This window comes from Cheilinus undulatus, linkage group 2, assembly GCF_018320785.1.
Source record: "Cheilinus undulatus linkage group 2, ASM1832078v1, whole genome shotgun sequence".
Classification (NCBI taxonomy): Eukaryota; Metazoa; Chordata; class Actinopteri; order Labriformes; family Labridae; genus Cheilinus; species Cheilinus undulatus.
The window spans coordinates 10,906,571-10,920,667 of NC_054866.1; the positions used below are offsets into that span (position 1 = coordinate 10,906,571).

Consider the following 14,097-nt stretch of genomic DNA (forward strand, 5'->3'; position numbering starts at 1 on the left):
ACGTTGTGTAACTTTGTTTTCGTTCTGGGCGAGTTGCGCTGTTGTACTAATATGGTTCCTGGCATAATATGTTCTGGAAATTGACGGTGTTTAGGAAACGTTATAATTAACTAATTGGAAAGTTTAATACTTCAATTAATTTTGAAAACTGGTAATCGTGTCATCCCTAGTGTGACGTCAGCCACGCTTTCAATAGGCAGAATTAAACTCTAGCTAATGAGATACATTTAGTTTTATGAATCAAGCTGTAAAACAGTTTTTTCTAGTTTTAAAAAACTGATTTTTAACAGGTGTCCAGACGGGACTTATGGTATTCCTGCAGCCTCAAGTGAAAACTTGTGATATTGCAATTTTTTGCACTTCCGCATTGGCTTCATTTTTCAGCACTGGAGGTTGCCTCTTGGGTACAAACAGCAAGTCCTTCTTAAAGGAGCGATGTCCACTGAAATCACTGAAGTCTAATGCCTCTACTACTGCAGGGTACCTCATACAGCCAGTCTTAAAAAATAATAAAATATCCCTTTAAAGCAGTGTTTCTCAACTGGTGGGTTGGGACCTCAAAGTGGGTCACAAAGCTCTTTGTAGTGGGTCGTGAATATGTGCCAGGAAAAAAAAGGTGAGCAAAACACATCTACAGAAGCGCTAAATGGACATACAGTAATTTCATACATGTATTTTTATTTTTTTTTTTAGATTTATTTTCGGGCTTTTTGTGCCTTTATTAGATAGAGGAGGACAGTGGATAGAGTCAGAAACAGGGTCAAGAGTGGGGGTGAGACATGCGGTAAAGGGCCTCAGGCCCAATTCGAACCAGGGCCCCCCGCGTACATGGGGTGCGCCTTTAACCACCAGGCCACCTGCTCCCCATACATGTATTTGCTTTAGAATGTTTTCTGGTGATGATGAATAATTTTTTTTTTTTTTTTTTTCAATTTTTCTACCTATCTCTCTTTTGTTAGGAAATAAAGCTGGTTTACCCAAGATAACAAGAGAATTCTTAGAGAAAGTACCAAACTTTCAAGATATCTTGGGAAAATTGAGTAAAATCAGATGTATGCATGCAAATCCTTCTGCAAGGATGTGCTTATCTAATGTGCTTGCTTTGTTCCATCTTTTTATTTCAATAAGTTTTCTATCTAGGGTCCAAACATCAACAGTTTTTGGAGTGTTCTTTTGTGTTCATGGTGTAATGGTAGCCAGGGATACTGATTAACCAGTGACTACTGATTTATTAACATTCATGAAATAAATTAAAGGGATACTTCAACATTTTGGCAAATTTGCCCATTGCCATAATTCCTATAGTCTTAGTAATAGGTTTGTTACCTTTAGTTGTCGGTGCAAGCTGTTTCTAGATCGGCGCTGACGAGTTCGGACCTGCTGTGCCAACTCAATGTAAGCAGACGGTATTCCGGCTTTCCCTCATCAAACTCATCAAATACACAATCCAACAACTCCAAAATGCTCTCGTGGACAAGTTGTGACCTGCACATTCACCACGCTATGAAATAATCATGGAACATTACGAGACGGAGATGTCATAAAGCTAAATGCAAAGCCGGAGCTACACTCCAGACATGGCTGCTGCACTGTGTCACTCCGCCCAGTGGTTTACTCAAGAAATAATCCTGAGTATTTGCTTCATGTGTCGTAATTTTACATAATTATACGTTATTATTTCATAGCGGGGTGAATGTGCAGGTCACAACTTGTCCACGAGACCGTTTTGGAGTTGTTGGATTGTGTATTTGATGAGATTGATCAGGGAAAGCCGGAATACTGTCTGCTTACAGAGGAGCAGGTGGTTGGTCCCGATGCCTGACCAGTTGAGAACCACTGCTTTAAAGGGCCAATTCACACCAAAATCACAGGAGACTAATGCCACTACTATTGCCAAGCTTAAACAGGCCAATTTAAAAAATACAGAAATTTCCCTTTAAAGGTCTCATTAGCTGCACAACCCTGCTTGAGATGGAGTGTGAAGGACTTTTTTCATATTTTGTGCACTTTTTAATGAATTTCAATTAAGAAAATTTACATCACATGATTATAAAGATAATCTTGCCTGCTTTACTGTTACGTCATCTTAAAAAAAGGTCTTTCGTGTGTGCTTGTGTGTAAGTGGAGGAGGGGTAGAGAGAGAGCACATCCTCTAAATTACTCTTGATTACTGTCGCTAATTTCATTTCCATCTCTCTCTCACACAAACACATTGTATGCATAGCCTCAGTATGGCTCAGCCTCTCATGTCACGTTTGGTGTTTGTGTTAATCTCTAATGCAGCGTGCATCAGTGCAGCCAAATGAGAAGACAACATGATAAACATGTAACTGGAAGACAAAATCGCGAGCAATGCATGTTCTAAGAGAAAAGGGTGGAAAATGGTTTGTGTGGTATTGGAGGCAGTGAGAGATGAAGAGGAGGAGGAGGGGGAGGGAGGATAAACACAGTGATGGCGAGTGAGTGAGAGGGAGTGAGAGAGGGGGGGAGGAGCACAGAGATGATTCCTCTCTCTAATCCTGTAGACACACACTCGGTCTGGCTGCCTACTGGCTCAGAGCGAGAGAGAGTGAGAGACGGAGGCAGGTGGAGGGCTGAAGCAGAGAGAGGGAAACCAAGATGAAGGGAAGAGAAGAGAGGAGAGCTGCCCGTCGTAAACTACGCTGAGAGAAGACACTGAAAGAGAGAGAGGAGAAGGAGAAGGACTGGAGAAACCAGCAACGGTTTGGAGCACAGGGAAGGAGACGGAGCAGGAGGAGGAGGAGGAGTGAGCGATGCTTGAGTCCAGCGCTGCCTGATCTAAACCAGGAGAGAAAGCAAGGAGCAACAGTCAGGAGAAGGAGGAGAAGGGAAGCACTGAAAACTGCTTAAAGAAAACAAGAGAGAGGAAGAAATGAAGAGGATGGAGGCAAACACAATGAGCAGACGCACAGATCCTTGGTTACTTAGGCTCACATGAGAGTATGGACTTGAGCCCCCTTCTCTGAGTTACTACAAGATGCTGTCAAAGAATCAGTGTGAGAGGGCGGAGTGTTAGCGTGAGTGATGGGTGCCTGTTTGCACAAACCACCGCTGTTATCTGAAACTCAGTAGAAGTAGAAGGGCGCTGGTGTCTCCAGGTGCTTGTGCGAGAACATCTGACAGAGCAGCTGTTTAGGGGCTAAACAGGGTCGTATGCACCCAGAGGAGGGAGACAGGCAGGGAAAGTTGACACGCTCACCTGTGCACGTGCATGGATGGATGAATTAAACGCTCATTTGAGAATGGTGTGCAGCTAGACGAGCCTGTGCAGCCATCTCAAAGAAGAGAGCTTGATCAGTGCAGCAACAATGAGGTGCCACTGAGCTTCCTGGTTGCTTTAAGACACCTGAGAAGCCACCTGAAGCCACTGCCTACCTCATCTCTTCACAACAAGTGGACTTAAAGACTCGCCCAAAGGGGACTCAGATAAAGGGGGCACTGACACTAGTGACGGTGTTCAAAAAGCCACAAGAAGTGAGGTCCGAACTGATTTTCTGTGCCCAGTGGATGTCTCCAAACTCCAGCCATGGGAGAATGGACCATCCTAGAGCGCCTCCTGGAGGCTGCTGTGCAGCAGCACTCCACTATGATTGGAAGGTGAGTCCTTGCTTGTTGATAGTGGTCTTCAGAATGATGCTTGCATAGGGATTTTGAATGTAATTTTTCACCCGTTACTGCATATCAATGCTTCATGCCTGTTTAACCAGTCCTTTTTCTCATTGCATACAACCAGCCAGTGTTCATTTGAGCAGCTGTTTTAGATTTGTTTTAGTCATCAGATTGAAGAAACTTTTACTTTTAGTCACATTATTTTTGACATTTTTTTTGTTTTAGTTAACAAAAAACCAAACATTTTAGTCCAGTTTTAGTGAATAAAAATTCCTTACATTTGAGCCAAATCAAGTATTTTTTTTGCACCAATTTTTCTCATTAATGCACTATTTAGACCAATGGTTCCCGACCTATTTCCTTGGAGCACCCCTTACTTGTAATGTAAAATAAACGTGAGCCCCCACAGGACCAGCATGGAAAAGAAATGATGCATTGCTGTTAAAGATTAGTATCAGTGTTACTTGTTTCAGTGAGAAAATCCCAATAAAACAGGCCCACAAATATTAGTCATTACCAAAAGACCATTGTGTGGATCATTCAGTAAGTATACTCATTTTAGGCATCAATACTAATCTAATTTTGCAAACCTCAGTGCAAACAAAGCCTCAGGTTAGTAACCAATGATTCTAGACTTTTATTGATTTGAAATGTACTGATGAAAATCCTGACATATCTTGGACACATATGCGTTTTTGAATGTCTAAAATGTTAGTCTTCTTGATAAAAGCTGATCTTAATTTACCAAAGTTGGTTTTTTTTTAGCTGGTCTGAGTCTTCCTCATGCAATAAAGGTAGTCCATGTCCATTTTTAGTCTGTTTTTGTCTACAAAAATTCACAAACATATGATCCAGTTATGGGCAATTAAAAGTCCTTACATTTTAGCAAAGATAGTTATTTTCTTTAAAGCAATTTTCCTACTTATATTGTAAAATTGATGTTAATTGAAACACTAGTTAATGCACTATTCAGATTCCAATTGATTGAAAATAAACAGGTGAAAATTCTGACATACCTTACATGTACAGTGGAGAATTATAAGTTTAATGTTGTAGTTGTCTTTAGTTTTCATAAGAGTTTCAATAACCAAAAATCAATTTTTAACTAGTCTTAGTCTAGTCTTCCCCATGGGAGTAAGGAAGTGGACAAGCAGTTAGAAGTCAATCAAAAGTCTTTTCATTTAAGTCAAAAGTTATGTTCAGTGAAACAATTTCACTCTTCAAATTGTAAAATTATATTAATCAAAATACTGACATACTTTACATGCAAGGGAAGTATCATGAATTTTGAATGTCCAACATCTTAGTCTTCTTGTCGAAAACTATAGAATTTTTGTCTGTCTTTTTACCACCAAAGATCTGCTTTTTGCCAGTCTAACTCTGGTCTTCTTCATGGAAGAAAAGGTAGCTAACGACAATTTTAAGTCATAGTTTTTGATGAGGGAAATTAAAAAAATATTGAAGTTCAGTTTAATAGTCTTTATATCTCAGCCAAAACTGTAATTCTCTTTGATTTAAAATGTACTGCAAAAAATCTTGACGTACCTTATATGTACAGAGGAGAAATATCATGGATTTTCAGCATCTTACGTTTTAATCTCCGTGACAAAAACTAAACTTAATTTTGTCTGTTTTTATTACCAAAGATCTGTTTTTAGCTAGTCTTAGTATTGTCTTGGTCATGCAAAAAAGGTCGTCAACGACCATTTTTAGTCAGTTTTTATCGACAAAAATTTCCAAACATATGATCCAGTTATGGGCAATTAAAAGTCCTTACATTTTAGCCAAAATGGTTATTCTCTTTGAACCAATTTTGCTACTTATATTGTAAAATTGATGTTAATTAAAACACTCATTAATGCACTATCTAGATTGATTGAAAATAAACTGATGATAATCTGGACATACCTGTCATGCACAGACAAGGATTTTGAATGTCCAATGTTTTGATGTCTTGGAAGAAAAGTCCTATGAACTTATGTCAGTGTTTTTATCACCCATGATTTATTTTTAGCATCTTCTGCATGGAAAAGAAAGGTAATCAACAATGATTTTTGGTCATAGTTTTAGTTGACTAAATTAGCACTGCAACAGGCATAGTGTTTCAAAGAAACAATACCACATACATGAAAATATAAATCTCTCCCTGCTCTCTGTCACCGATTCCTGGTCAAACGTGGCTGATGGCAGCGAGGGCGGGGGCTTTAGCCTCTATAATCCCTTTGAGTGACATGACGGGAGGGTTAGTGCTCCAGGAGGGACACTGTCAGTCCACACAGCAGCTTTGGACCTCAGACAATCCAGAGCAGTGTGAGGACACATCACCTTAAACATCCACAGCGCCTTCATTCACACTTTCCTCTCTGCGCTCTTTCTCCCTCTCCTCTCTGCTGTTTTAATGTCAAGGCTGCTTCAGAAGCCACCGCTTCACACGCTTGAGCTTTTCCAACATATTCCTGCTCTCTGCTTTTGCTCTGATCTGTATTTTTCTTTCCTTATCAAATTATTTCACAACTGAGAGAAACAAGTGACTAATGCGAGGATACAGGAGTTATGATTTATGCATCGTTGTACATGCCGTGATGTCTTTTATTTTTGTTTAAATAAATCGCTCTCATCAGCCGCTGAATGAGCAATAATTAATGAGCGTTTTAGCCACAGAGGCACATCAGCGCTGAAGCTGGTATTAGTCCTGATTTTTAAATCTGGTTCATGACATGCTCCTGAGTTTGGGGTTTTCTTGGGACACCTCTAAAAGCCACAGGTTCAGTATGAGTTCATCAGACCCAGCCTGTGTTGGCTGATGAAACCAATCCCCCCTGAAGCTTCTCTGTCTTGTGGTTCTCTTGCATTATTGAGAGCCTAAATGTCAGCCAGTTTGTGAGGAAATGATGTGGGGAGATATTTCTTTTTGAGAGAAGATGAGTCGTCTCCTGCTGACAGAGCTCTGAGTGTGAATTTATCGTGATGGGATATGAAATTGGTGCAATTTTGAGTCCTTTTCTGACAGATGAATGGTTAGTTTGAGTTGTTTCCTTTGGTGTTGTGATGAATAATTGGTCCCCATTTGCTTCCCCACTCATTTCCTGGAAGCAAAGTGTCGCTCATCAGCTGGACTAGTCATCCTGACTGCAGGGTCTCAGTGAGAAAGATGAGAAGCAGAAAAAGGGGAATAAACAAGGAGGAAGAGCTATCTTGCATCTACAAAAGCAGTTGAGAGGGAAAGAAGCAGTACTTTTATGACAGGAATACAGTGAAAGATACAACAGACAGGAAGCATATGATGGAGAAAGAGTAAGAAAGCCAGAGTGAAGGAGAAGGCAGCAAGGAGCAGTTATTCACAGACAACTGAACAGACACATGGTCTCAGTCTGCAGGGCATTGGGAGGAAGCCAACAGGACCGTCTCGTCACGAGATGGTGCTGCATGTCATGACCTGAGCAGGGCAACCAGGATACCCGGCAGCACAAAAAAGAAAGAAAGAAAAAAAAAGCCTCAGATCATCTTCATGCAGATTATATCAGATGTCCAGACGATGAAATGTTCAGACGGCGGGAGGAGCTGGCCAAAAGTCTTCAAAAAATACTAATAATTCAAATCGCATGGAGGATTCCCAGCATCCTCCTTGAGTTGTGCATGTATTTGTCAAGCTTTAAGGCATTTGGTTACAGAAATGCAACACCTTGGATTTGCTGTCTAAAAATATCTTGCACAGGCAACAGAAGCTGTGCACTTCTACAACAAAATGCATTCATTTATGTTCATTTTCTGTCATATCATCCGTTCTCTTCAGCTTATATGAAGCTATTCTGTGCTTTAGAAGGTATTTACTGTCAGGTAGCTTTACATGGTTGACATATTGAAGCATATAATCATTGTATTTGTGTAGCACCAGTTCAGAAATGTCATTTCAAGACACTTTACAGAGGACAGGTCTCTTTTTTTCATATGACCCATCATAAATCCACCATTAACGCTGCACTAAACAACATTAAGCAAAGTTTAAGTGGTGAGGAAGAACTTTCCTCGGGCAGAGCCACCTCATGATGAACAGCCAAGAGAGAAGCGGCTAGAGACAAGCAATGACTGCACATTAGCTGGTGTTCAGATTTAACTGTATATGTTGTCACACACACAACCTGGCTCTACCAGGGGATGTCAGTGTCAGTCATTTGGTCCAGCACTTCATCATTTAGTAACTACTACCTGGATTGACATGACATCGTGTTCACACACACATGAATACCTCAGACCTGCTGGTAACAGACCTGGAGTATGATGGAGAGATTACATTTTTTATCTGGCCTTGAAATGCTTAAGGCACTCTCAGGAGAAGCTGGACAACATGGCTGTGGAGAGGAGAAACGTTGCGAATTAGCTTAGGTTTCCTTTGTGACCTTACCAGAGATAGGTGTCAGAAAGTGATGGATGGATTCATGAGCCATAGAGGAGAATTCCTGCTCAGTGATCCCGTAGTCTTTCCTCCTGTGGCCCCATCCACTGGAGAATGGTATTTAAAGGGAAACATCTTGACTGTTTGATTGGTTTCCTAAAAATTGAATCAAAAATTAATTTCCCTTGTCTACTTGCCTGTCAAGTATTAATGTATGTCTTGTGGCAAGGTTGCTTATTAGCTCATTTTAGCATTACAACAAGCTAAATTACATTGGTAAACATGATTAAAATTGATTAGCACTAACACAGTACGCTTTAATTGGCACTCTCTTTACTGTAGTTGTGTCCCAATTCAGGGGTAGCATCCTTCAATGGACTAAGCCTTCTTAAGAGAGCTGAAATCAAGTCTGGTCTGCAGCTTTCTTGCCTTTGTCACGAAGCACATTCGTCGACTTGACAGCTGCAGGGATACTAGATGACATAACTAACATTACAGAATGTCACCCAAGAGCATTTACAGTTTCATAGCCCCCCATTTCAGCATTTGTATCAGCAGCTATTGAATTAGTAAATAAGAAATGAGTTACTTGCTGTAAATTAAGATCATGAGTCACACAGGTATGAGGTGCAGATGCTGTTTTGGTGGTCTTCAGCAGGCTCTGCATGCCATCGCATTACTAAAAATTCCAGAAGATTAAGCTTAAAAATAACAGTCATCTCAAGCTAATAGGAGGCTGTTCTGTGGTTTTTAAGGATACTCCAGCAGAGTGGATATCCACCCTCAAGTGGCTTGAAATCAAACTGGCATGTTGAAGGATATGATCATAGACATACTGAGTTGGTTGTAATAACTGCTGTGACATCTCAGCGTCTGCTGCCTGCTGACTGTGACAGCAGTGTGGGTAGTTGGATTAAAAGACAGCTGCTGATAAAGGTTTCTTAATCAGACAAACTTAACTTAAATTCTAGATACTAGATTGGGGTGGGCCCCCTTCCAAAGGGAGGTGGACTGCAAGTCAATTTAAAATAACCATACTTTTTTAAGATATATATTTTGGGCATTTTATGCCTTTATTTTTTTTTAGAGTGGACAGTGGATAGAGTGGCAAACAGTTAAAAGAGAGTAGGGAAGACCCATGGGAAAGGAGCTGCAGGCCAGACTTGAACCCCTGTTGCCCAAATACATATGGCGCAACCTAACTAATAGGGCATCTGCACCGCCATCATACATCCTAAACTTAAAGAAACAATGACAATATCTGCCACAAAAAGACTGAAAATAGAGATGTTTTCATAACGATCTTTGATTACTAGTATAAATAGAATTTAGAGAAATAATTGACTAATTATTTCTGTAAAAAATATTTCATATGAATGTATAAATTGTATTGATTGTATTTATTGCTGATCCTGCTGATTTGTTGGCACTGACATGTAAATGTGGTTGTCTATATACTGCTGTGAATGCTTTGCATTTGTTTGTTTTTTTTTGTTCCCTAATTGTTTAGATTGTTTTAATAAGGCAGGGTAAACTGTAAACTGAATTGTCGTTCGGGGATTGATAAAGTCGTCTGAACTGAACTGAACTGAAATATAAATATGTATTCTGTTCAATGTATTAACCAACCAAGTTGAAAAATATACATGCTATCAATTCTGATGAAAGCTTTATATTTAGTCCTTTAGTTGAATTAAAAGTTATTAGAATTAATACATTGATAGTACCCTATAATACGATTCAATTTGGCCCTCTGGAAGTGAGGATAAAGTTTATGTGGCCTTCTCAGAAACTAAAGGTGACCATCCCTGTATCAGATACCAGAGTTAATTTTGGCAGCTATTTTTAATCTTAGTCTAGTTTTAGTCCATACAAAGTCCTCACATTTTAGTCTTAACTTTTAGTCCAAGCATTAATTTTCTTGCCTAAATCTGGTACCAAATCATGGTAGTGTGCTCTCTGCACCCTGTCAAACCTGGGGTCCCTGCTTTCTACAGTTGAGAGGCAGAATAGCCACAGATGGGGTAGAAATGGGATTGGCCCCCTAGTCTAGTTTTTGTCATGGAAAAAAAAGCCTGTTGGCAAATAAGTCCACGAAATTAAGACTGTCAGATACAAGTCAAATACCAGTGTATGTCTACTACTACTAAAATGAGAATAACCTGACTGTCTTCCACATGTTTGTAATAAGATGCTATGTTAGCAAGTTATTAAACTCACTAGTTGCATTCAGTCATCACAGACTTGAAGCGTTGCCTAGTACTTCTTTTGATAGAGATGAATTTTGTACATTTTTCTTGCTAATGTACCAAAGGAAAAATTTGAACTGTATTCCTGTGTGATGCTCCCATTGCATTCAGTGAAATCAGCAGAATAGTTTCTGTGCAGCTGCGTAGCTCTGCTAGTACTGTGAATTTTTACCATTTAGAGTTTAACCTCCTGTTGGTTAAACTCTAAATGGTAAAAATGGTAGCTCTCAGTCTGTGGTAAAAGTGGTGAAAAGCAGACCTCAGCACATCCCTTTTTGTCTTTTGACCATTGCATCACAAGGATTAACAATTACCAATTTACAACCATTTACCCTAAGGATTGTGCTAGATTGTGAACTAATGAGGGAGAAAAAAAAATGTTAAAAAGCGGCGCCTCCAGCCTGGTCTGTTATGATGTTTCCCAGCATGCTTTGAGCAGTGAAAAGGCACTCTATATAAAATCAGCAGCTTGTGAATGAATGAGCCCAATTTCAATAGCCTCAGGTCACATGCATTGTGTGATGGTGGCAGCTGCACTTTAAGTGATTATGGAAAATCTTTCTGCATTTTATAAAGCTATGAGTCATAATATTATAAAGGAGGCAGCTGGATATGCTGGATTGGATATGCTGGACAATGAAGGATGCACAGTATGGATCCTTTATGCCTTGTGCTGTGACACAGCCAGTCCCCCCTCATAGGATGCATCCTTTAATTTGGTACCTGCAGAGCTGCTCACGTGGTTGTAGGAGCTTGATGTCTTACAGAAACTGATGCAAAACAATGAAACTAAAATCACAGACAACATGTAAACATGGGACTGTCATTGTCTGTATTTGATTTCAGCTCATCTGCTGTGCACTGATAAAATATTCAACTGTTAGAGCACAGGCTGTCATTTTTTAAAGCTCCCTTATTAAAATAGTTATTCATTGGATGTTTGATATCTTCACAAACAGCCCTTCATATTCACTGGTCTTTTTTGGGCTGAAATCAAAAGGAGTATTTTTGCTTCTGCAGTTAAAAGCGAAATGATCAAAGTGAGGATGTCAAAAGTGGCATTTCTTCATCTCTTCATATTTGTTTATCAGAAGCCCTTTAATCACTCGGTGCTATAACCGATGAGCCTGCCATCCATTTTTAGCTTTGGTTTCTGTCTGACAGCCCGGCACGTTCCCGCAGTGAAGACTCGTCTCTGCATCAGGCTTTTCTACAGCTCAGAACAGTCTAATCTGGGACATCACTGCTGACATGAATTTAGATAAACGCGCACTAATTCTCCCTCAATCCTAAAACCCATTGGTCCATCCTCTGCCTTTTCATGCATCTCATTGGTTCGTGCAGGTACCTCTCGGTTGGAGAGAGCATTGGGCAGGTTTCTGCCCCTGAGGCCATGCCAGCGTGTGTGCTCATGAGCCCACCATGACAACAGCCTGCAGGCCTGAGCCCATTCGTCATACATGAGTCACACAAACATTAGTGGGAATCTAACACTCGTTTGTGTAAAGATTACAAACAGCCTGAGAGATTCCCTTCTACGGTCAGGATCTGTGTGAGGGTGAGGGCAAAAATACTCAGACTGTGAGAAGAGGTGCAGTTTAGGTTCTGTCTGTGAGTTTGTGTATTCCCCTGCTATCTGTGATTTATTCAGACCGCTCTGATCTGTTAGGGTGAACGTGGCAGACTGGGACACCGCCCCTTCGAGGAGAAACCGTGATAGAGCACTTGGTACCAAACTACTATCAGCACATCTCTCATACTGTTCCTTATTCCACACTCACATCAGCTCCTGTCCCAGTCCCTAGCCGTCATTGGTTAATAGGGCTGCTTTACATGCAGATGAGTCCTCCCACCACCCTGATATTGATCTCCAATAATGGAATAGGAAGCAGAGCTCGATAGAAGACGGGGTACTTAATGAAACAGTCTTTAGGCCTGTCTATTTGCAATACAAATGCACTCACTGGCTGCAGAGACAGGAATGTGAAGAGTGATTAAGGTTATAAGTACGTCATCGACTTTTTGACTGTGAAAACAAACCTTGATAGTAATTAGCAGTCCAAATATTTATTCTCACCATTGTTTTCCCAGCTAGAGAACGATGGTTAAACACCTCAGGGGCAGATAAAAGTTGACTCTTGAGTGTAAACTTTGAGGAAATCTCTGTATCAAGAATAAACTACCTAAAACTCACCACCAGTGTTATAAAAGACTAACTCAACCCTCAGACCCCTTTTTGACTGTGGCTAAATTAGTGACTGCCTTTCAGGGAGACAGGTGACATTTGTTGTGTCTGCTTGTGTTGGCACCTCTGGTTTCAAAAGCATCCCCATTCAAATCCATAAGGATAGCAGACCAGGGATCACTGTGAAGTTTCTAATTAGACCATGGCCATCCTATCCTGACCCATGCACCCCTGTTTTATCTTTCTGAGGACTGCTTCTGTTTTGACCCGCGCAGCTTTTTTGACATTTTCAAGAATCTATTTCAACCCACACAGCTTCTCCCATTTTTACAGTAGCTACATGTGATGCTACTCAGCTAATCAGATGCTTTGCTCAGACAAACAGTTGTGGAGCCTGCTGCTACAGACACTCTGCAAAGTCAGGGAAGCCTCAGAAACACAGCAGAGAAACTGAGTAAGGGAAAAGTAGAGTCACTGAGCTTTTAAGTAAAGATGATGCAAAGGTGACATTTTAATTGAGAATGGACAGACCACTGTATGCTCGTTCTTCCCACAGGCGGATTTAGAAAAACATGCCTTTTATGTTTTAATGTGCACATGATCATTAATTGTGCTAATTTATGACATCACCACAGGTGGAAGCAGTCATCTTTGAGCACCCACACTGACAAATATGATCCATAACACAACCATTCACTGAGCAACAGTGTTCCCATAACCCCTTAAAGGGATACTTCAACATTTTAGCAAATTTGTCCATTGCCATAATCCCTATAGTCTTAGTAATAGGTCTGTTTCCTTTAGTTGTCGGTGCAAGATGTTTCTAGATCTGGAGGGACCGTTAAACCAGCTGCACCGCTAACCTATATTAGTAGGGCCGGCGTTTTTGCTTTCCCTCATCAAACTCATCAAATACACAATCCAACACCTCCAAAACGCTCTTGTGGACTTGTCGTGACCTGTACATTCACCACGCTGTGAAATAATCATGGAACATTATGAGACGGAGATGTTTTAAAGTTAAATGCAAAGCTGGAACTACACTCCAGACATGGCTGCTGCACTGTGTCACTCCGCCCAGTGGTTCACTCAAGAAATAGTTCAGAGTATTTGCTTCATGTGTCGTAATGTTCTATATATATATATATATATATATATATATATATATAATTTAATTAACAGCAATTTTATCAATGATTTTCATCAATATCAGTTTCATCAATGATTTTATCTGAGCCTGGTTGGAGATCTATTGTCTTGTTGTTCTTGCCAGTAAGTAAACATTAAAGCAAAAACACTTTTACCCCAGTAGATTTATAGACCGGTACTTTAAATTTTAACCAGAGTTACTACACTTTTACTTTTTCAACCTCTGGAAATTATATATTAGAGCTTTTCTTGAGGAAACCCCTGTTAAAGGATTATGGGTAGTGTGGTTCTTGTCTTTAAATTGTAATTTTATTTTAAAAGGGGACATATGAAAAGGCTGATCTGATTTTGCTTGGTCAAATATACTGTTTTAAATCTGAGTATCTGTAATATCTACTGAGCAAAAAAAGTGTAAGAAGCCGACTTACCAAAACATGAACTCTGACAGTCTATTCAGAACTTACAGCCATTTCGACACAACGTCATTATAA

At 40.1% G+C, this 14,097-nt stretch overlaps 1 protein-coding gene across 1 annotated transcript in view; it reads left to right on the forward strand.

Annotated features, from left to right (window-relative positions):
• The first annotated feature begins 3,262 nt into the window (after positions 1-3,262).
• Positions 3,263-14,097, forward strand: part of LOC121525796 (gap junction delta-2 protein) — a 64,440-nt gene continuing 53,605 nt past the window's right edge. The window contains exon 1 of the mRNA XM_041811938.1: positions 3,263-3,618. Within this exon, the coding sequence (XP_041667872.1) occupies positions 3,548-3,618 (71 nt within the window). The 5' untranslated portion in view covers positions 3,263-3,547. The remainder of the gene's footprint in view (positions 3,619-14,097) is intronic.